The sequence below is a fragment of the Oncorhynchus mykiss genome, chromosome 21 (genome assembly GCF_013265735.2).
Source record: "Oncorhynchus mykiss isolate Arlee chromosome 21, USDA_OmykA_1.1, whole genome shotgun sequence".
NCBI classification, from domain to species: Eukaryota; Metazoa; Chordata; class Actinopteri; order Salmoniformes; family Salmonidae; genus Oncorhynchus; species Oncorhynchus mykiss.
This window is the reverse complement of record NC_048585.1, coordinates 23,499,237-23,521,215: the sequence shown is the minus strand read 5'-3', so window position 1 is coordinate 23,521,215 and position 21,979 is coordinate 23,499,237. Positions and strand designations below refer to the sequence as shown.

Genomic DNA, 21,979 nt, shown 5'->3' with positions numbered 1-21,979 from the left:
CATGCAAATAGACCATTGCCATATGGATCTGTGCCATTTACTTTGAACTGGACTGTATTTACAGCATGAGCGGTCGTGTGTAGATTTTGAGATCACAACAAGGGCTGCATGTAGCCAAATGTGCATACTTTGTTCATATCCTTTGCTAGTTATTGAGTTATTATCCCAGTTATAGACCATTTGTAGTCAGCAAACGGGAGTGATTGCTTCCTACAAGAGCACAAAACATATACATTTCTAGACATCTTTGAAATGCGAGTCAGGTAAAGAGCTGTTTTTGTCTTAAAGGGGCAGTGTTGTATTTTGAGACAGGCTTGAATAAGCTAAGAAACCAATAGGCAGAGGGTAGCATAATTTGTCTAATTCTCTGTAATATTGGTATGGGAATGATAATTTATTTATTTTGTAAAGTGGTTTCTTGCATCAAACAACATAACAACATTGTCAATCACCTCCTTGTCTGAAGGACAAGTGGATGAAAATATTAATGTCAAGCCCTGCATGTTTTTTCCAAAGTATCATGGAATGTAGGCGTAAGTGCCTTGCTCAAAGGCACGTCCACAGATTTTTCATTTAGTCGGCTAGGAGATTCAAACCAGCAAACTTTCGGTTATTGGTCCAACGCTCTTAACCGCTAGGCTACCTGCCGTCAAACCTGCCACAATTTTCAAGGTTCAGCAGATGCTCCTCGTCATCCTTTCCGGCACCAAGGATGTCATCAAGGTAACACTGTGACCTAGGGAGGTCGCTCAAAACCTGATCAATGGCCCTTTGGAACAAGACAGGTGCCGACATGATTCCAAAAGGCAAGTGGTGGTATCTGTAGAGTCCCATGTGGGTAGTGATGGTGAGGTACTTTTGTGACTCTTCATCTACATGCATCTTAAGCACTATGAAAGTTGGTTGTTAGAGGTACTTCCTTAAAACCTCTTGAAACAAGGGGGCAGTATTTTGATGTTTGGATAAAAAACGTCCCAAAGTAAACTGCCTATTTCTCAGGCCCAGAAGCTATAATATGCATATAATTGGCAGATTAGGATAGAAAACACTCAACATATTGTCTGTGAGTATAACAGAACTGATATTGCAGGCAAAAACCTGAGGAAAATCCAACCAGGAAGTGCTGTTTTTCTGAAACTACTCTGTTCCATTGCAAGCCTATCCTCCATTTAAAGGGATATCAACCAGATTCCTTTCCCTATGGCTTCCACAGGGTGTGAAGTCTTTAGACATAGTTTCAGGCTTTTATTCTGAAAAATTAGCGAGAATGATCACATCACGTCAGTGGATAGCTAGGTGTCCGCAGATTTGTGCATGTGCGAGCGCCTGGAGCGAGACCTTTTCTCTCTCTCTCCTATTGAAAAGGCTACCGTCCGGTTGAAATATTATCTATTATTTATTGTAAAAACAACCTGAGGATTGATTATAAAAAACATTTGACATGTTTCTACGAACTTTACGGATACTATTTGGAATTTTCGTCTGCCCGTCGTGACCTGCACGAGTCTGTGGATTACTAAACAAAACGTGCCAACCAAATGGAGGGTTTTTGGATATAAATGGAAGAAAACAAACATTTATTGTGTAACTGGGAGTCTCGTGAGTGCAAACATAAGAAGATCATTAAAGGTAAGCGATTAATTTTATTGCTTTTCTGACTTTCGTGACCAATTTACTTTGCTGCTAGCTGTTTGTAATGTTTTGTCTGCTGAAAGTTGTCCTCACATAATCGCATGGTTTGCTTTCACCATAAAGCTTTTTTGGAATCTGACACGCCAGGTGGATTAAGTGTTAGAACTATGAATGCAGAAACCCACATAACGTTAAATACTTAGTCCAATTCTTAACAGAGCAAAGCCCAGGTAAAAAGTCAGTGTAGAAAATTCCATGTCAACCAGTCAGCCCCATTTCCATGTTCCTGCAAGAGTGGGACTTCTTCTTCTTCTGTGGTTTTTAAATAGCGGTTGGCAGCCAAAAGTTGCATTACTGCCACCAACTGGACAGGGTTGAAAAATGATGGGGGAAAACTAACTTAATCCACACAACTAAAAATACTACATAAACAAAGTCCCACTTCTTCCTTCCTTCAAATCTCCATATATCTCCCTTCTTGTGCTCTGGGGCCTGAGAGGGTGGTACGGCACATGACAATACTCCATGCAACTCCTCCGCCAAGAAGTCATTCAGTCCTTTCTGCCGACTACACAATGATGTCTATTTTCCTGGACTTCCTCTCCACTTTCGCAGTGCAATTAACCACCATAGCTATAAATGCTACAAAGTCCACCTTCTTGACGTGTAACATTTCTGGATCCTTCTGGTGAGAGGCAACCCCTGCCGCCTGCAGAGAAGCCCTATCCACCACCATGAACTCTTCAGGACCACTCAATCCCTCAACCCTTCTCACTGCTTCTGCATATGAGATGCTCTGACTAGCCCTGACTCTAGCCACCTCTTTCATCTTCATCCTCGTCGGACACTTCAAAGCCGTTCCTTCATGGTTCCCACCACAATTTCAACACTCCACATTCTCCTCACTTCTACAACACATTAAATTATCACCTCCACAACTAGGACATCTCGGTTTTCCCCCTCTTAAAAACACTTTCCACATGTCCAAACGCTTTACAGTCATCACACTGCATCAGTCTTTGGATAAACCCTCTAGCACGGTAATTCATGTAAACCAGCTTTACCTGGGTATGTAAGGACTGCATTTCAAGAAACAAAAACACTTTCTTTCCATTCACCACATGATTTGTCCACCGAGCATCAATCACTCCTGGGATACTTTTAATTTCTTCTACATCGACTTCCCACGGCACGTCAGATACTACCCCCGTAAGAGGTGCCCTGCTCAGAAGAGCAACGCATGACACAGCAACCTTCTCGAATCGGGTGAGACCCAACACACACTTCTTCTGTTCCTCAGAAGTATACTGAACAAAAATATAAACACAACATGTAAAGTGTTGGTCCCATGTTTCATGAGCTGAAATAAAAGATCCAAGATATGTTCCACTGGAGAGCTCTTCTTTGTCTACACCTATTCAGCATCGTTCACACCCTCTTAAGCCTTAGCCGCACCAATCTTTTTATGGATTCACATGTGAGGCCATGTGCTAAACAGAGGTAGTGTAGTAAACAACCAAAGATTTCAAGACTAAAAGTTATTTAAGTAGTAGCCTACAATAAGGAACAACTCCAGGTAAAAATATACTTTATCTAGTCCTTAGCCAATGTCCTAATCTGTCTTTTAAAGTGTCCAGATGAAAATATTGTACAAATATGTAATAATTATTAGATGATGCTTACCCAGACACTTGTCTAAATTGATGGGTCATCAATTAGCTAAGTGGATGATGGGTCATCACCTAGCTAAGTGGATGAGTCACTATTGTCTAGACATCCACACGTTTATGATATAAAATAGATGGCCGTAATCACCCCGAGACACACCTGGCTAACTTGATGGGTTGTGAAATCATTCTCTTGTGAAGTGGAGTCTTTTGTTAAGACATGTAGCTAGCTGGCTAGCTAGATAAACAATTAACCATAAACCCAACCCATAGTTACAGTACAAACGGATTGTCATAGCTAGCCATAGCTAGCCATTAATTACTGGAGTATGAATCTGCAGGTAGCTAAAGCTAACCAACTAGGTTCAATGTTAGTTAGCTACCTAACATTAGGCTATAACTAGCAATGCAAATGGCTTTCTCAGATACTAATAATATTACTACACAGATCATACATGTAATGTTAGCTAGCAAGCCAGCAAGCTAATGTTCGCTATCTATCTAACAGTACGCTTTAACTTGCAATGAAAACAACTTTCTGACCAAATTTGTTATGTATAATATCTGAAAATGTAGCTAGACTCTGAATGAAGCGCTCATACATGGATGAGCGCTTCATGGCAGCATGTCTTTTCTCATTGTTTTGTAGCTAGCTACAGCTTGTTTGGCCCGTTGTTGTGTCAAGTCACTCTGGTCCACACTGACCGTGTGCAGAAAGTAGTCCATCACAAATTTTTCACACTGATATTTGTTGATAGCACCTGCTAAATTCTGGTTAGCAATGTTGTTGAGAGCAGTAGCAACACTTTTGCAGTTCTCCATGGCTGACATTATATCTTTCAAAAAAGCTGTGGTAGCAAGGATATCTCCACATACTGAGCAGCTCATGTTATAGACAGAAGGGTGCTACATGGCATACCAAACCATACTCATATCTCGGCATATCCAGCCCAATCCATTATCTCAGCCAATCACAGCTAGTGGGAAGGTTCCTGTTTTTTTCTGTGGCTAAACCAACTGTCATTTTAAAATTTTTATCTGTATTTACAGATGCTTTAACATTTTGTTATTAAGACATATGAAAGTTCACATGTTCCAGAATGCATTTCTCCCCAAAAATGCATTTTGAAGTAGTGATGTAGTGACGTATGACATACGCCTAGCTTCTTGAAACGGGTCACATATTCCAGTAGGAGTCACTGTTCAGGCAAGAATAGTTGCAATGTGGCTTCACATTTTATTTTAATATACCTATTTATTTTGGTTGATGGCATGATGTTGAAAGAATGATGCTGCTTCAAACATAGCATTTAACTATCAGCATTGAAACAAGGTAAATATATCATCAATAATCAATATATAATAATTTATAATCAAATATACATTTCTAATTTCATGGACCTCTATGTGGGCATCCAAGATGGCCACCAATATAATTTCAACCACCCAATATAACGGAATATGATAAATAAAATAAAACATGTTTCTACCTGGAATTTTCTACGTAATTTCAACGTATACATAGCTCTGATGATTATGTTGAAATTAGATTGATGTAACAACCTGATAGTCAGGTTAAGTCAATGTATTTAGGTTGAAGTCTTACCCTAATTTCAATGTTTACAACGCTGGTTGAATTTAGATGAAAACCGCACTGGTTGAATACTTTTTTCAAATCAAAAGTATTTTGCACGTTGATTCCACGTCATCATACGTTGGCAAATTACGATTCAACCAGTGTGTGCCCAGTGGGTAGCGACTGTGTCTAGAGTTTTAGTTAAGTTAAGAGGAACTTTATTGTCCCCAAACTGAAATACCCTACAGTGCTGATTTTTATTGAATCAATGGGAATTAGTTATATTATTACAGGTGCTGACAGACAACGTGGCATTTACCTAGTTTGAGATGACGCAAACTTCCAGGCCTGGTTTCCCTTCTCTTACATCCGCTTCAGTGCCCACCTGGTCTGCGCAAGTATGTATGTTTGATGTATCTCATTATAACCTAGTTTATCATTGTTGATATATTTTTCAGGACTAAAGGCTATAAAGTTACAAGGAACACGTTCATGGACCTAAGACAAATATAAGGGACTGTTTGCTTCAGTGCATGTTTCCTCTGAAAAGCCCTGTGTTTTACACATTTACACATCATTTTGCCAATTATCATATTGACCAAAACTCCAGGACCAGGGACAGTGAGTGATTGACAGCAAGGAGAGGTCCACTGGTCTAGGGGAGGAGAGTGACGAGAAACTCACACCCACTGAGTGCCAGCCAGGTATGGTGCACCTCACCTGTAATGGGAATATTTAAGATGACAAAAGTTCATATTTAAATTAGAGGGCTCAACAAAAATGTTAGTATATTTGGAGTTTGTGTTATACATGTAATTTCCAGTGTTCTGTTTGTAACACTTGGGTTGATGGTCACGAGACTAGAGGCTGTATGTTATGGATTAAACTCATAACTGCTGATAAGGTTGACACCAGACTGGAGGTACAAGGACAGAGGATACACTGATTATTATTATATTGTGTGAAACAATGTGATTCTGTAGCTGCTGACAAAGTCACTGCCTTCTGTTTTGACTTCCTACAAGCCTGTCGGGCTGGTGTTTACAGAACATTTGTACGCTGATTAGGATATAAGGGTGTTCTCAGAGAAGGCCAGTTAGACATTTTCTCTGCTTCTATCCTGGAGGTTTCTCCCTGTTGCAACTTGTATTAAACAAAATACATTTTTGATTGACTATCTGCAACTGCTCTTCTCTTTTGTTCACTTGGAAATGTCTTACATCACCCCTCCCTCCTTTCAGGGGAGCCTGGATCTCAGTGAGAGAGTGAGAGAGGAAGGCTATCCTGTCTGTATCCCCAGGCTGAGCACTCACACGCTGAGGGACGATGAGGCTAGGCTGGGTTCGAGGGCTGGCCCCTTTGCTGGCCATGGCTGCTGGAATACTCTACATCACATCCATTAAGTGGGAGGTTCATTCTCATGAGGAGAGACTGAAGGGGGCCCATCAGAATGAATCGGCCAGAGGCCAGGACATTCTCAAGAGGCTGGAGAAGATGGAGGCTCACATCGAGAAGCTGGGTGAGTCTCAATATCCTTAATTTAACTGTGACTTACCTGGAAGGGAATTGGCAGTAGCTCTGTCCACGTACTGTACCTGGACTGCAGTCTGCCACTGTTCTAGATAGTAGGGCAGATTTAGAGGGAAGGATTTGAGAACACATTAGAATCTAGACTAAACCAACATGTAGAGTTGATCCCAGAAAAAGTTATCTCACACTTCACAGTGATGATTGTAGAAGGGAATCTGTTCCCAATTAAATAAAGAGTTTAAATAAACTAATAAAGAATTATATAAAATTACCATTTTAGATTGTTCTTTAATCCTGTATACTGTTGATTGTTGCACAAAACTTGTTACATTTTTCTATCAACGTCTGTGTGCCAAAGTTTTCCGCAATGTTTACTTTTACTTTTACAGTTGGGGCGGCAGGCTAGCCTAGTGGTTAGAGCGTTGGACTAGTAACCGGAAGGTTGCAAGTTCAAACCCCTGAGCTGACAAAGTACAACTGTCGTTCTGCCCCTGAACAGGCAGTTAACCCACTGTTCCTAGGCCGTCATTGAAAATAAGAATTTGTTCGTAACTGACTTGCCTAGTTAAATAAATAAAAAAATAAAAATTATGTCAAGGTAATCCTCCGAGGCAGATCAAGCCTTATTCATCAACTTTTAAAAAGCTAATGCAAACAGTGCAAATAAGTTCATGCTTTGTTTGTACAGTATCAAAAGGAGTGACTCATGTGGCTCAACTAGTCACCTGAATTTCATTGATTTGGCAGCCTTAAACAATCGGAATTATTCAGTAATAACCAATTAATTTTAGTTTGATGAGCAGCTGTCATGTGTGTCCACAGTGAAGTCAATCGACAACGGGATCAGTCTGAAAGAGGGGCAGGCTGTGAAGGCTCCCGAGGTCAAGAAGGAGAGGAAGGTGGTGAAGAAGTTGTACCCCAACTCAGCTCTGTTTACAAGCTGGGGTGATGAGCTCTCAGAGGAGGAGCAGAAAGAGGCAGAGGGGCTGTTTCAGATGTATGGATACAACGCCTTCCTGAGTGACAGACTACCCCTGAACAGGGAAATCCCTGATACTCGCGATCCTAAGTAAATCATTTTCCTCATTCCTCCACCACCTCTACACAGCAAATTATGTTTGACTCAAGACTTCTGAATTCTAACCACAGTCTGTTGCATCCGAGGTCATCAGAGGTCAATTCCATCTCCAGCACTTTTAATGCAGTTTGACAAATGACATTGAAATTGACTAACTTTAAGAGTGAAGCAGCAGCTTTGGTGAAGTGAATGAATGATATGAGGTGGACCAAATGTGTTTGTTGTGCCTGTTAGGTGTGCTAAGCACCAGTATCCCCATGACCTGCCCACCATCAGCGTGGTGTTGATCTACTTGGACGAGGCCCTGTCAATCATCAAGAGAGCTGTCCGCAGCATCATAGACAAGACCCCCCAACGCCTGCTCAAAGACATTATACTGGTGGATGACCACAGCTCCAATGGTTTGCCTAATTGTTCTCTTCTCACCTCTTAGAAACATTTCAAGGCATATTTGGTAACATATAGATTGAACGTAGGTGTGGCTTTCAACTTTTGTTGTGTATCACTGATTTGCAAGTGTGTGCTTTCACAGAGGATCTAAAGGAGAAGTTGGATGCCTACATCAGCTTCATCCATGAAGAGCGTCCAGGCCTGGTGAAGAGAGTGAGACACAAAGAGCAGCTCGGTCTCACACAGGCCCGCCTCTCAGGGTGGAGGGAAGCTGAAGGAGATGTGGTGGCCATCTTGGATGCCCACATAGAGGCCCATGTGGAATGGTAGTCTAAATGAAATATCTCAGTGAGACGTTTTGAATCCCCCCCTCAACATGGTGTTTTGACTCTGTGTTTGTGTGAACAGGGCGGAGCCTCTGTTAGCTCGGATAAAGGAGGACCGCACGTTGGTGTTGACACCGGTGTTTGACAAAGTCCAATTCGATGACTTGACAGTCACACGTTATGGGCCTGCTGCAGACACCTTTGACTGGGCCCTGTGGTGTATGTACGAGCCCTTCAAACCTGAGTGGTATGCCTTGAAAGACGAGTCACAGCCAGGAAAGTGAGTTGGTTGTGATTCATCATCGGATGATAGTCCAGTTTCACAAATCTGTTTGAATAGACGATAAGGAAAGCACAGCATTGGGAGGAAAATCATACCTAATATTTACACCTGGACTATTATTTTGCGTTATATATTCATTAAATGAATGTCACTTCTCCCAATGTGGAAATGACCATGATTTGTACTGTATGTTTGTCAGGAGCCCCTCCATTATGGGCATACTAGTGGTTGATCGCCTGTTCTTTGGGGAAATTGGTGCTCTGGATGGTGGTATGAAGATCTATGGAGGGGAAAATGTTGAACTGGGTATCCGGGTAAGCCCCTCTGCTACAGTTTCTAAATGAATGTTTGAAATCAAAGCAGACTTGTGTTTGCAGAATTACTTTTTGTCCTTGAGTCATTCAGTTTGAACAAACCAATCTACATCCAACATCCAGACACTTCAGTCCATATCTATAAACTCTTCCTTCTCTCTTGGTGTTTGGTGTGTCAAGGTGTGGCTATGTGGTGGAAGTGTCGAGGTCATACCTTGTTCTAAAATAGCCCACATCGAGAGGGCCCATAAACCCTATCTCCCCGACCTGAGCATTACAATGAAGAGGAATGCTCTGAGAGTGGCTGAGGTCTGGATGGATGACTACAAACATAATGTCAACATTGCCTGGAACATCCCACTGAAGGTACACTCTAAGAAAAAGGGTTCCAAAAATATAGAATAACAATCGCCACTGTTATTGCAGCTTGAAAGAAGACTAGACAGTCAGAATTAGCACTTCGTGTGAAACGTTTAGATTATTCAATGCCACAATAAGGATATTGAAGTATGATCTATGTAAATATCTGGAGGGTAAAAAAAGTAGGTGGATAATAGGTGGATTGCTCACATGGCCTGTGTTTCGGATTTAGAAATCCTCCTCTTTCTCACCACAGGATCACGGCATAGACATTGGGGATGTTTCAGAGAGGAAGAAGTTGAGAAAGAGGCTGAACTGCAAACCCTTCCAGTGGTATCTGGATAACGTGTATCCCATGTTAGACCCCCTGGGTGACTTGCTTGGTTATGGAGCTGTGAGTGATGCTGAAACATGTATCATTGTTCTTCGCACAGACACACACACAGTCCACTCTGCTGTTCTATTATGTACTATTAATTCAACTATGCGACCAAGACACTACCCACTTTTTATTTGTAAATACATTCATACTTGACATAACACATTCATTATCTATACTGTATGTATATACACTGTACCAGGATTATAATCTGCACTTTTATAACTGTTTAATCTCTGTCCATAAAATCAACAGCTGGTCAATGACCAGAAGACGGATCTCTGTATAGATCAAGGCCCATTTCCAGGGAACACACCTATTTTATATGGATGCCATTATTATGGTCCACAGGTTTGTACAATCATTGCTTTGTATTTTGTATTTAACGACATGTATAATATGGTGCATCCCATGGCAAACTTGGGATTCAACCCATACCACAATGCAAAGTACTGTCAATACCACAGACTCAGAAAAGCCTAAATATCTATCCTCTCTGTCCAGAACTGTTATTATCGAGCAAGTAGGGAGATCTACATTGGAGGCATTAGGTCTCATAAGTACGACAGTAATCGCTGTCTGGTGGACACTGGCACTCGAACCCCAGGACTGTATGAGTGCAAGGTGGCCCAGCAGAAGGGATTCCACATGCTCTGGGACTTCCAACAGGTGAGTACTACAACACTCTGTAAATAGGAAAATGTATACTAATAAGCATATTGAAACACAGTGAATTTCAAAGGCAACATGCACAAAACCATGGCTAAAAGAACTGTAATTTACAATAGATTGTTTTTTATTGTGGGATGCTGTACAGTAGAACGTTTGTTGTATTTTACAGGGAAAAGCCATCCAGAACAGACAGACAAAGAGATGTCTGGAGATTGCCCCAGGGGAGGACACCTACTACCAGCTCATCATTCAGGAGTGTAGTGGGCAGCACTGGAACATACAGAATCTGATTAAAGACTTCTGATATACTGAGATAGTTAGGCCTACTGTACCAGAGACAATACAGCGGGACTATAGGTGTTATTATCAACTGGTAATTACCACCTTCCCACTTTGTTATGAACACATCATTATCATCATGCTTTGAAAAGCTGGTGGTCAGCAGTGGTCAGCAGTGAGATGACTGTGTAATCTTAGTGAGCTGTTGGTTGTACCTAGCTTCATGGGGACATTCCTCACATAATGTGAAATGCTATTGAGCTGTGTTCTCCTTGGTCCTGAATGTAAATGCAAACAAAGAATAAACATGATTCCTGTATTTTCCGCTCATTTGTGGTTTGCTATTGATTCACTGTAGATTTTCACCAGAGGGTCATAGAATATATGTCTGCATTGACATCATTTAGAGCTGAGTTGACATTGTGGCTTTGAAGAAGTCCCGTCCTCGACTGCTCAGGGATTACTGTATGAGTTCTCAGAGATGAATTTATCCCACGTCCTCTGCCACATGGCCAGCCCTCTCTCCTTCAACTGTGATGGCAGTGAGCTATATCTATGGTAGAGTTATGGTTACTAGGACAACTTTGTCAAACATACTTTTCATGACTACAAATTAAGCAGTTGGTAATCTCTGAACCCAATCACCCATACGCTAGCTAGCTATGTTAAAAGTCATGAGAGATGAAACACTTATTATCCAGAGCAAACAGAGGTAATACCATAGAGATACATGAAAGGTACATGAAATACTATTACATTTAAATTCTCTAAACAACTCTTGACCTCACCTTATGGAGTTGATGGCCAGCTCCTTGAGAGTGCCCAGGTTAGCCCTCAAGCCACCGATGCCCACATACACCTCATAGAAGTCATAGGAAAGCCCAGTGGTCCCAAACAGGGACGGGTCATCAGAGCTGACCACCATGGGGTGGCCCTCAGACATCAGCACAGCTGCAGGGTGGTTCCTTAGGTCGGACACCAGCTTCAGCACCTGGTCATAGACACACAGGGATTCAGGGACGTCAACACTGATTTAACTCAATGGACTAATGACAACTGACACAGAGATATCTAGAGTTACAGTTAAGAATAACTTTATTGTCATCCAACTGAAATACCCTACAGTGCTGCTTTTTTATTTAACCAATGGGAATTAGTTGTACTATGATGAGTACTGACAATATGGCATTTACCTGGTTTGAGATGGGGCATACTTCCACGGCCACGTTTCCATTCCTGGAGAGCTCCTTTGCCAGTGGGTGGTGTGCCAAGGCATACCCATGCCCAATACGTGTGGTGTTGAACAGTAGGGCATCCAGAATGTTTTCATCCACTTCAGTGCCCTCGTGGTCTGCGCAAGTATGAATGCGTACACACAGACACACACACACACACACACACACACACACACACACACACACACACGTTATACTATAAGTACATCACAATAATGTGTACAGAGCCTTGCGAAAGTATTCGGCCCCCTTGAACTTTGCGACCTTTTGCCACATTTCAGGCTTCAAACATAAAGATATAAAACTGTATTTTTTTGTGAAGAATCAACAACAAGTGGGACACAATCATGAAGTGGAACGACATTTATTGGATATTTCAAACTTTTTTAACAAATCAAAAACTGAAAAATTGGGCGTGCAAAATTATTCAGCCCCCTTAAGTTAATACTTTGTAGCGCCACCTTTTGCTGCGATTACAGCTGTAAGTCGCTTGGGGTATGTCTCTATCAGTTTTGCACATCGAGAGACTGACATTTTTTCCCATTCCTCCTTGCAAAACAGCTCGAGCTCAGTGAGGTTGGATGGAGAGCATTTGTGAACAGCAGTTTTCAGTTCTTTCCACAGATTCTCGATTGGATTCAGGTCTGGACTTTGACTTGGCCATTCTAACACCTGGATATGTTTATTTTTGAACCATTCCATTGTAGATTTTGCTTTATGTTTTGGATCATTGTCTTGTTGGAAGACAAATCTCCATCCCAGTCTCAGGTCTTTTGCAGACTCCATCAGGTTTTCTTCCAGAATGGTCCTGTATTTGGCTCCATCCATCTTCCCATCAATTTTAACCATCTTCCCTGTCCCTGCTGAAGAAAAGCAGGCCCAAACCATGATGCTGCCACCACCATGTTTGACAGTGGGGATGGTGTGTTCAGCTGTGTTGCTTTTACGCCAAACATAACCTTTTGCATTGTTGCCAAAAAGTTCAATTTTGGTTTCATCTGACCAGAGCACCTTCTTCCACATGTTTGGTGTGTCTCCCAGGTGGCTTGTGGCAAACTTTAAACAACACTTTTTATGGATATCTTTAAGAAATGGCTTTCTTCTTGCCACTCTTCCATAAAGGCCAGATTTGTGCAATATACGACTGATTGTTGTCCTATGGACAGAGTCTCCCACCTCAGCTGTAGATCTCTGCAGTTCATCCAGAGTGATCATAGGCCTCTTGGCTGCATCTCTGATCAGTCTTCTCCTTGTATGAGCTAAAAGTTTAGAGGGACGGCCAGGTCTTGGTAGATTTTCAGTGGTCTGATACTCCTTCCATTTCAATATTATCGCTTGCACAGTGCTCCTTGGGATGTTTAAAGCTTGGGAAATATTTTTGTATCCAAATCCGGCTTTAAACTTCTTCACAACAGTATCTCGGACCTGCCTGGTGTGTTCCTTGTTCTTCATGATGCTCTCTGCGCTTTTAACGGACCTCTGAGACTATCACAGTGCAGGTGCATTTATACGGAGACTTGATTACACACAGGTGGATTGTATTTATCATCATTAGTCATTTAGGTCAACATTGGATCATTCAGAGATCCTCACTGAACTTCTGGAGAGAGTTTGCTGCACTGAAAGTAAAGGGGCTGAATAATTTTGCACGCCCAATTTTTTAGTTTTTGATTTGTTAAAAAAGTTTGAAATATCCAATACATGTCGTTCCACTTCATGATTGTGTCCCACCAAAAATACAGTTTTATATCTTTATGTTTGAAGCCTGAAATGTGGCAAAAGGTTGCAAAGTTCAAGGGGGCCGAATACTTTCGCAAGGCACTGTACATGTACATACCGTGTTAATTACACAATTGTTTTAAATCAATCATCCTATGCTTACCAGTCTCTCCTGCATGAAAGAAGTATGGCAGCGTGACTCCAAGCTCTGCAGGTAGAGATAAGGCCTCCCTGAAGAACCAGAGAGGTCTTCCCCTGTCCTCCCTGCCAACCTAAAACCAAAAAAGAACAGTTTATTTTGCAATGTGTGTCGAATAGATGCAATGTAATAAATAATTATGTCAATGTGTTAAGTCATGAAATTGTTTGTGTATTTATTTTCAGTAATGAGTGGGCATAATGATTGGTTCTACCCCTCAAGAGAATTCTCACCAGGTCGAATCCTGCAACCAACTCTGGGAAATCCTTCTGCATCTGAATGGCCTCTTTTACAGCTGCTTTAACATCAGACACACTTAGAAGCCTAAGGTGCACACAAGGGCAGTGCCAATCATTCTATTGTTTCCATTGCAACAGGCAAGCACAATCAAGCACAGATAGTGTCCGAAATGATTTATAAATAGTATTTGTCTGTACTGTACCTATGGACGGAAATTATGAGTCGAGCTCCCAGAAAGCCAGGGTGTTCAGCCACAAACTGTTGAGTGACTTCCTGATAAGTCCTCAGGGACCAGGCTTTATCATGGATGCTTCCATCCAGCTCATATGTCTGCAGGATGTGCAGAATAAAAACAGGCAAAACACATCACCAAAAACCCTTGGGGGGAAAAATAATCTAGGTATCTAATATAGCCTAGGCAACATGTAATTCCAGCTCACTACATTGCCCAATATACTTTTGATTAAGGCCCACAGTACTAACCCTTGATAGTCCAGTTCTTAGTTCCAGGTACATGATGTTGTCATGAAACAGCTGTTCTAAGCCCTTGTAAAGAAAGTCTTTAAACACAGGAGCGTAGGTGACCAGCCCAGCTATGGCCACGAATACCATCTCAAACCTCTCCCACACTGCATCCTGGCTCGGGTAGGTAGTGTCTGGATCCTCAGTGAACAGAGTGAGGTTCTGCATCAAGCTGGAAAAAACATCCAAAAAAACAATAAACTACCCTTCCATGAATAAGAAAGTTGTCTTTTTGCTACTACATGTGTTAATTCAAAGACGCCTATTTGAATTGCTTGGCTCTAATGATATAGTGGAATACCTGTAGTCAAAGTCTGTAGGATCCACCATGTTGGCTCTCAAGTTCTTCAACAGTTGCCAGTAGAGGCAGTCCCAGGTAGGGAAGGGCCGGCGACTAGAGAAGACAAACCGTACAGACCTGCCCCATGTGAAGCAGATGTAACAATGGGGCCTGTATGTGATGTTCTTCACCAGCCAATCAACACTCACCAGGGATGAGCTGTGGATGTGGAGAGCTGCCCCTGTGACCCAGTATCGAGAATGTACTAAATGCAGTTAAATTGATGGTAAACATATTTATAAGGTGAGTCAAGGTGCTCCTCAGCTGCACTAGGGCAGTGGGACTGTATTACTTGTCTTACCTTTGGGCATCCTTTGCAGCAGGCTAAATATGGGACTCTTATGGATGAGGGGCCGTGCCTTGAAGAAGTGAAAGGCAGGAGGGAACTGGGCCGCAGCCATCTCTTGTTCTTTTAGCTTGCGAAGGTGTGCGTCGAGCCGCTGTTCTGCACCTGTCAGATGCACACGACCCCCTATCTGTCTGGAGGCCTCCTGGTGCATCATCGTCTCCCTCTGACGGGGGTCAGGGGTCCCACCGCATACCGTCACACAGCACATCACAGCTGCCAACTGGAGGGTGATGGTATACCTCCCTCTAGAGGGCAAAACCACCTTGTTCTGCAGTGTCATTGGAGGTTGGAAGAACCAGCTGTGGAAATCCTTCTTGAGGCCACTCATTCAACTGAATACTAGCTTTAATTCAACAATGAACAAAGAGTTTTTCAGAGATTGTAACTTAGAACACAAGGTACTACTGCAAACATATGCAACTAGAGAAAATGGTGCCAACGGGTAGGGCTGCCATGCTTCAAGTTCTTAGGAAACTTAGCAGTATTTTGCTTTTTTACGTATAATTTATTACATTATTAGCCCAGGACTTTTTTTGTGTTATTACATACAGCCGGGAAGAACTTTTGGATATCAGAGCGGCAGTAACTCACCAGCATTACAACTAGGAATACGAGTCACTTTAATAACGTTTACATATTTTGCATTACTCATCTCATATGTTTATATGGTATTCTATCCTTTTCTACTGTATCTTAATCTATGCCGCTCCGACATTGCTCCTCCAAATATTTATACATTCCTTCAATTTAGATTGTGTGTATTGTTAGATGTTACTGCACTGTTGGAGCTGGAAACAAGTATTTCACCCGCAATAACATCTGCTATACACATGTGACAAATAAAATTGGATTTCTAAGAACAATGAAACACAGCCCTGAACAGGAATGTTGAGATAATCATACAATTTGAATCAGACAATTGAATTCAACCAAAGTTTACATTAATAAAATAAAGCATACTTACAAATGAAAAGCAACAGAAGCAAAGAATTCTACCCTTTTCCTTATTCCCTTTTTCCTTCTCAAGTGTGCAAACCTTTCTCAATAAAACTACCCCAGTACTATGTTATTTAGTCTGACTTGACGGGCTCACAATACCATTGTGTTATACCCACTTAGTTAATGGCTGTTGCTAGTCAGAAGAATGCAGCCCAAAAATGTAACATGTCATGAGATTCTCTGGAGGGGCCATGGATGATTCAATTTAATAAATAACAAGAGACTATAGAGCAACTCCTTTGTCAGACAAAAAATGCATTGTATTACGATACGATAAGAGAAAAATGTGTAGGTCAAAAAAGAGCAGGCAACTGATACTATCGATTTATACTTTATAACATATTTTCACCATAACCTCTTCAGATGGAAATATTGACCCTTCCTTCTGTTTCATGATACAACAGCAGACATTACATCAATAAATTAATTGGATTCAATAAGGACATAGTTGGTCTTCAATGTTTTGATAGATAGATGGGAGCAAATAGCTACGGGTGAGTCAATGCTCCATGCAACTTTTTATTCTATTTTTTCATGAGAGGAAGATGTTATTAGCCTGAACCAATCAGACTGAAATTATTACCGTCCAGCCAATCATAATAAAGATGACTGAGGTGTGTAAACCAAGATCCCCAGGGGGAGCAGCAGATCCATTACCACTGTGCAAAAGTTGCTCCTCCTACTCACATCTGCAGTGAAGTTCAACTTTTATACTGTCCCAAGATACAAAGAAATACAACAATACATGACAAAACAACAAAATGGTGTCTTTTCCATTTTTAACTGTGTTTTTGGAATTCTTCTCACAGACACAGGAATGGTAACGTTCACACAACAGAAATAAATAACTCCTCTTCAAGACGATGGATGGAGACACTCAGTCCAAAAACTTGCGGTTCTGGTTCTGACCAAAGAGAGCCACTCGAATCTCAGGCATCATCTGAGCAGAAAGACAGACACTGGATTAGTGCCAAGCTGAACCTCATGAAAAACCACAGAGTAAGGGGCCAAACTACATCTGAGAATTTGCAGTACAATCATGTGCAAAACTTCACACAGTGTATACATCTAAAGAATGATGGTAAACCGATAGCTTCATGCGAGGATATTCACACTGTTGGTTGTTTATATAGGACAACTGTCAATGAACTAGATGTGCTAGCTGTTCATAGTACAATTATAGTTCCTGTGAGACTGTCCCTGTGCCCTTACCTGCTGAGCCATGAGGTCCAGTCTGCTCTCTAGGGTGTTGGACACCTTGATCTTCCCATCAGCGTTGTAGATTTCAATACCTCCTGAACTGAAGGAGACATACAAACAACTTTGAATTAACTCATGAACCCTTGACTGACACCTTAGAAAGACCACAGAAGACAATTTTTTTCAATGATGTGTTAATTAATCAATACTAATTCAAAGTAAAAACCTATTTGAAATGAATGGGTTCACATTGAGACAAGGCACTGTCTTCTTACATGTCTGGAGACAGGAAGTTGTCCTGGTCGATGCGAACCTCAATATTGTTCTTCACTGCTGCTTTATAGACGGGAATGGTCTTCTGGATAGCCGCCTGAAAAGGAATAAAACATATGAATCATGCATCAACCCGGTATAAAAGGAAATACACTTGAACAACATTGAACTGTTAGAGTGAAAAGGATCATTCTGACCTGAAGCACCTGCAGGTCCTGTTTACGACAGCGGATGGTCACTTTGGTCTCAAGAAGCTGATAGAAACCCTAATATTAAACAACAGAGCAACAGACACATTTAAAAACATTCGCTTTAAATCAATTTTTTTTTTAAACTCTCCGCACAACTCCTTTGACCTAAATAACATGAAGGCCTATGTACAGCATACTGATATGTATGCAGGACTGTGTAACTGATAAACTATACTGAATGTAACATGAATGTTGGCCTAAAGTAATAGTTATCTCTGTTTCTCTCAGCGTTGTCCCAGTACAGGACCTTTTTAAGTTCTGTTGGTCTTATTTTCCACGCATGTAGTTCTCCTTCAGCGGTTCTTGTCGATTCATGTTCAGTATTATGTCATGTGTTATGTTCTGTGTGGACGCCAGGAAGAGTAGCTGATGCTTTAGCAATAGCTAATGGGAATCCTAATAAAACACTAAAACTGTGTCAGTGACAAGTATTGCATTATTTAAAAAAAGGCCTCACCTGCAGAACCAGCCCGTCCATCAGTGCTGGGTACCTGGCTGGGTCCTTGGCTACGTTGGCCAGCCGTTGACGCGCCTCGCTCAACATTTCCTGAGTGCACACATTGAGAGGCTTAGCCTATTATTTACATAGAATGCGGTGCTGTAGCAGAACATCATGCCTCTGGCTGTGTTTGAACAAAATAATACGCCAGCCAAGACAAATTAAACTTACTGAAATCATGTCGTCGCGAGCCTTTAACACCTTCAGACGAGCCTGGTTCATCAGGTTAGACATTTGACTGTAGAGGAAGAGAGGTAAGTAAACAAGAGGCTGTGGCACAGGACCACATCACAAGTCCAAGCAGGTGTAAGCCATAGCACATATACTGTGCTTCTTATAATGAATGAGCTGTTGGATGTGACTTCAAATTTAGAATATAAAAGACTTAAAGGAAGTTGTGTGTCAGACAGATTCCTCTTTAGAGAAAGAAGAGATTGAGGAAGTCTCTGAGGGAGCTGAGAGACTAGCAGCAACACTGCCTGAGCTGTAAAGAAAAAGAGTGACTAACATTTTCTTCTGCTGCTCGATCTGCTTCTCTTTCTTCTCGTAATACTCCATGATCTTCAACCTCTGGGTCTGCACCAGACGGCCCTTCTCAATGTTGAACTCCTCTTCCGCCTGCAGGGGGAGACACTTGTCACTCAGAGCATGCAATGAGGAGGCCCTGTCTTTATGATGGTAGGGTCATTCCTCACTATTGAGGATACATTTTAAGAAGCATTGAACCAGTAGAACAGTTAAAGGTACAGCTAAGCACTGTACCTTGGCATCAATTTCCTCTGCCTTCTCATTGGCCTCCTGCTCAATGAAGGCCATCATGTGTTTGATCTATACAGTGGGAAAAAACAGTGGGAATTAGAGATGAGTTGACAGTAAAACCACATTAGGCATGCTTTCCAAGTCATATTTCATGCTGAAGAGAGTCAAGAGGCTGACTTAAAAAGCTTCATTACCCTGTACATTAATTAACTTGTCTCTTTTGGTTCCACCATGTGGTGTGGAATGTGTCGGCCTGGTGTATAGCTTACGTTTCTGTTCCATAATTTTCCATGTAATGTTCATCTAACAAAACATGTTTCTAAACCGTAAACTACAGAGGGAACTGTAATTATGAAGCCTCCTAATCAATTCTACTGTATATACATACAGTGCATGATAAAGGTTGGCGAGATAAGACAACTGGACATAGGACTCCTCAGCTGACCATGGGTTTTACCATCATGTGACCATATATTGCATCTCTCCCTCACAAATACCGCACTGAGTAAATGCATTGTGCAATTAGATGTCTAAATCATACTAGACATTGTGATTGTATTTTAGTAGTATTTCAGTTTTTTTTTCAATGACAACCATGGCATGATACAATCACAATTCTGCTCCTTACAAATATATAGTTGCCATAATTTATGATAAGAAAGAAAAAAAGGCCTAAATTGAGCAGCAGATGGATAGACGGGTGAAGGTTAAAAGGCTGTAGTTGCAATGTACCTGCTTCTGAACGTCGGCATCGCTGAGCGCCATGGTTGCAGCAGTCTAGGATCTTGTTTCCTTGAAAATATAAACACCGTGATTTCAATACAATAAATGCAACATGCTTTAAAATATTGTAAATCCTTTAGTGCGATGTATCAATTAATTACCAGAGAAATAAAGCCAGGAATGTATGAATTAACCGTTGTAGTCGTGACTAAAGATGTCTACACTTGATCATCTGATTTTCAGCGTCACATGATGTTTACTTCCGGTCTCACCCACCATTAAAATGTGTGACGACGGGTACTGTATGCTACGTTGGGTTAGGGGGATATATTATATATTTACAAAAACGAGGGAGTGCAGTGGATACATTTGTAAAATATATAATAAACAGTGTTGGAAAAAGTACACAATTGTCATACTTGAGTAAAAGTAAAGATACCTTATTAGAAAATGACTCAAGAAAAAGTGAAAGTCACCCAGTAAAATACTACTTGAGTAAAAGTAGACGCCATCATTTTCTTTTACACTCCGACACCACCATAATTGACAAATAAAGCATTTGTGTATGTTTAGCGAGTCTGCCAGATCAGAGGCAGTCGGGATGACCAGGGAGACTATCTTGATAAGTGCCTGAATTTGACAAGTTTCCTGTCCTGCTAAGCATTCAAAATGTAATAAGTACATTTGGGTCTTCGGGAAAATTTATGGAGTAAAAAATTACATTATTTTCTTAATGAATGTAGTGAAGTAAAAGTAGTCAAAAATATAAATAGTAAAGTAAAGTACAGATACCCAAAACAATGTCTCAAGTTATACTTTCAAGTAAGTATTCAACCCCTTTGTTTTGTAAGTTGAGGAGTAAACATTTGCTTAACAAGTTACATAATAAATTGCATGGACTCACTCTGTGTGCAAAAATAGTGTTTAACATGATTTTTGAATGACTACCTAATCTCTATATCCCACACATACAGTTATCTGTAATGTCCCTCAGCCGAGCAGTGAATTTCAAACACAGATTCCACAAATACCAGGGAGGTTTTCCAATGCCTCGCACAGAAGGGCACCTATTGGTAGATGGGTATTTAAAAAAGCAGACATTTAATATCTCTTTGAGCAAAGTTAAGTTATTATTTAAACTTTGGATGGTGTACTACCCAGTCACTACCCAGTGAATTGTGGTCAATGGTAAAGCTTAGCCTCTAACCTTTCCTAACTTAATCAGCTTCTACCCAGCTTCTAAAAAGCTTTCCATGTGTAGCCGGTCACTACAAAGATACAGGCATCCTCCCTAACTCAGTTGCCGGAGAGGAAGGAAACCGCTCAGGGATTTCACCACAAGGCCAATGGTGACTTTAAAACTGTTAAGAGTTTAATGGCTGTGACAGGAGAAAACTGTAGATGGATCAACATTGTAGTTTCTAACACAGTACTAACCTAAATGACAGAGTGAAAAGAAGGAAGCATGTACAGAATAAAAATATTCTATATAATATATATTAAACATTGCATCCTGTTTGCAATAAGGCACTCAAGTAAAACTGCAAAGAAAATAACATTATGTCCTGAATACAAAGCTTTATGTTACGGGCAAATCCAACACAACACATCCCTAAATACTATTCATATTTTCAAGCATGGTGGTGGCTGCATCATGTTATGGTATGCCTGTCATCAGCAAGGACTCGGGAGCTTTTTTAGGATAAAACAAAAACAAAATAGAGCTAAGCACAGGTAAAAAAAAACAACTAAAAAAACACAAGGCCAAATATACACTGGAGTTGCTAGTTTTGACTTAAATCGGTGTAACGTTCGTCGTTAAGGGTAGACGAAGGCGCAGCGTGATTTGGGTTCATCATATTTATTTAAAATGTGAACCAGAAAAAAAACAAGAAACGATACAACGAAAGAAAAGCTTCGTCGCGCAAAATAGATGCAACCAAACAAGGACAAGATCCCACAACTGAAGGTGGGTAAAAGGGCTGCCTAAGTATGATCCCCAATCAGAGACAACTATAGGCAGCTGCCTCTGATTGGGAACCATACTAGGCTAACAAAGAAAAAGAAAACATAGATATACAAAAACTAGAGTACCCACCCTAGTCACACCCTGACCTAACCAAAATATAGAGAACAAACAGGGATCTCTAAGGTCAGGGCGTGACAATCGGCTTGAAAATCTATG

At 41.1% G+C, this 21,979-nt stretch overlaps 3 protein-coding genes across 3 annotated transcripts; 1 reads left to right on the top strand and 2 right to left on the bottom strand.

The window, feature by feature from the left end:
• Positions 1–6,159: 6,159 nt before the first annotated feature.
• LOC110500064 (probable polypeptide N-acetylgalactosaminyltransferase 8) lies at positions 6,160–10,777 on the top strand. The gene is made up of 11 exons (XM_021577207.2): positions 6,160–6,394; positions 7,228–7,474; positions 7,718–7,884; positions 8,016–8,199; positions 8,282–8,479; positions 8,682–8,796; positions 8,977–9,162; positions 9,413–9,550; positions 9,791–9,886; positions 10,040–10,204; positions 10,377–10,777. Exons 1-11 carry the CDS (start codon positions 6,202–6,204, stop codon positions 10,509–10,511), a joined length of 1,824 nt encoding a protein of 607 aa, XP_021432882.2. The 5' UTR covers positions 6,160–6,201; the 3' UTR covers positions 10,512–10,777.
• Positions 10,658–16,168, bottom strand: ada2b (adenosine deaminase 2b). Its single transcript, XM_021577209.2, has 10 exons — positions 16,055–16,168; positions 15,043–15,433; positions 14,703–14,922; positions 14,363–14,573; positions 14,082–14,209; positions 13,873–13,963; positions 13,604–13,712; positions 11,680–11,837; positions 11,275–11,477; positions 10,658–11,039 (listed from the first exon to the last, which is right to left on the bottom strand). Exons 2-10 carry the CDS (start codon positions 15,416–15,418, stop codon positions 10,940–10,942), a joined length of 1,596 nt encoding a protein of 531 aa, XP_021432884.2. The 5' UTR covers positions 15,419–15,433; positions 16,055–16,168; the 3' UTR covers positions 10,658–10,939.
• A 236-nt stretch (positions 16,169–16,404) lies between these two features.
• On the bottom strand, positions 16,405–20,092 carry LOC110500067 (V-type proton ATPase subunit E 1). Its single transcript, XM_021577210.2, has 10 exons — positions 19,956–20,092; positions 19,804–19,863; positions 19,075–19,140; positions 18,821–18,930; positions 18,484–18,550; positions 18,271–18,360; positions 17,760–17,828; positions 17,565–17,659; positions 17,302–17,389; positions 16,405–17,029 (listed from the first exon to the last, which is right to left on the bottom strand). The coding sequence occupies exons 2-10, from the start codon at positions 19,834–19,836 to the stop codon at positions 16,967–16,969; spliced, it is 681 nt and encodes a 226-aa protein (XP_021432885.1). The 5' UTR covers positions 19,837–19,863; positions 19,956–20,092; the 3' UTR covers positions 16,405–16,966.
• Positions 20,093–21,979: the final 1,887 nt, after the last annotated feature.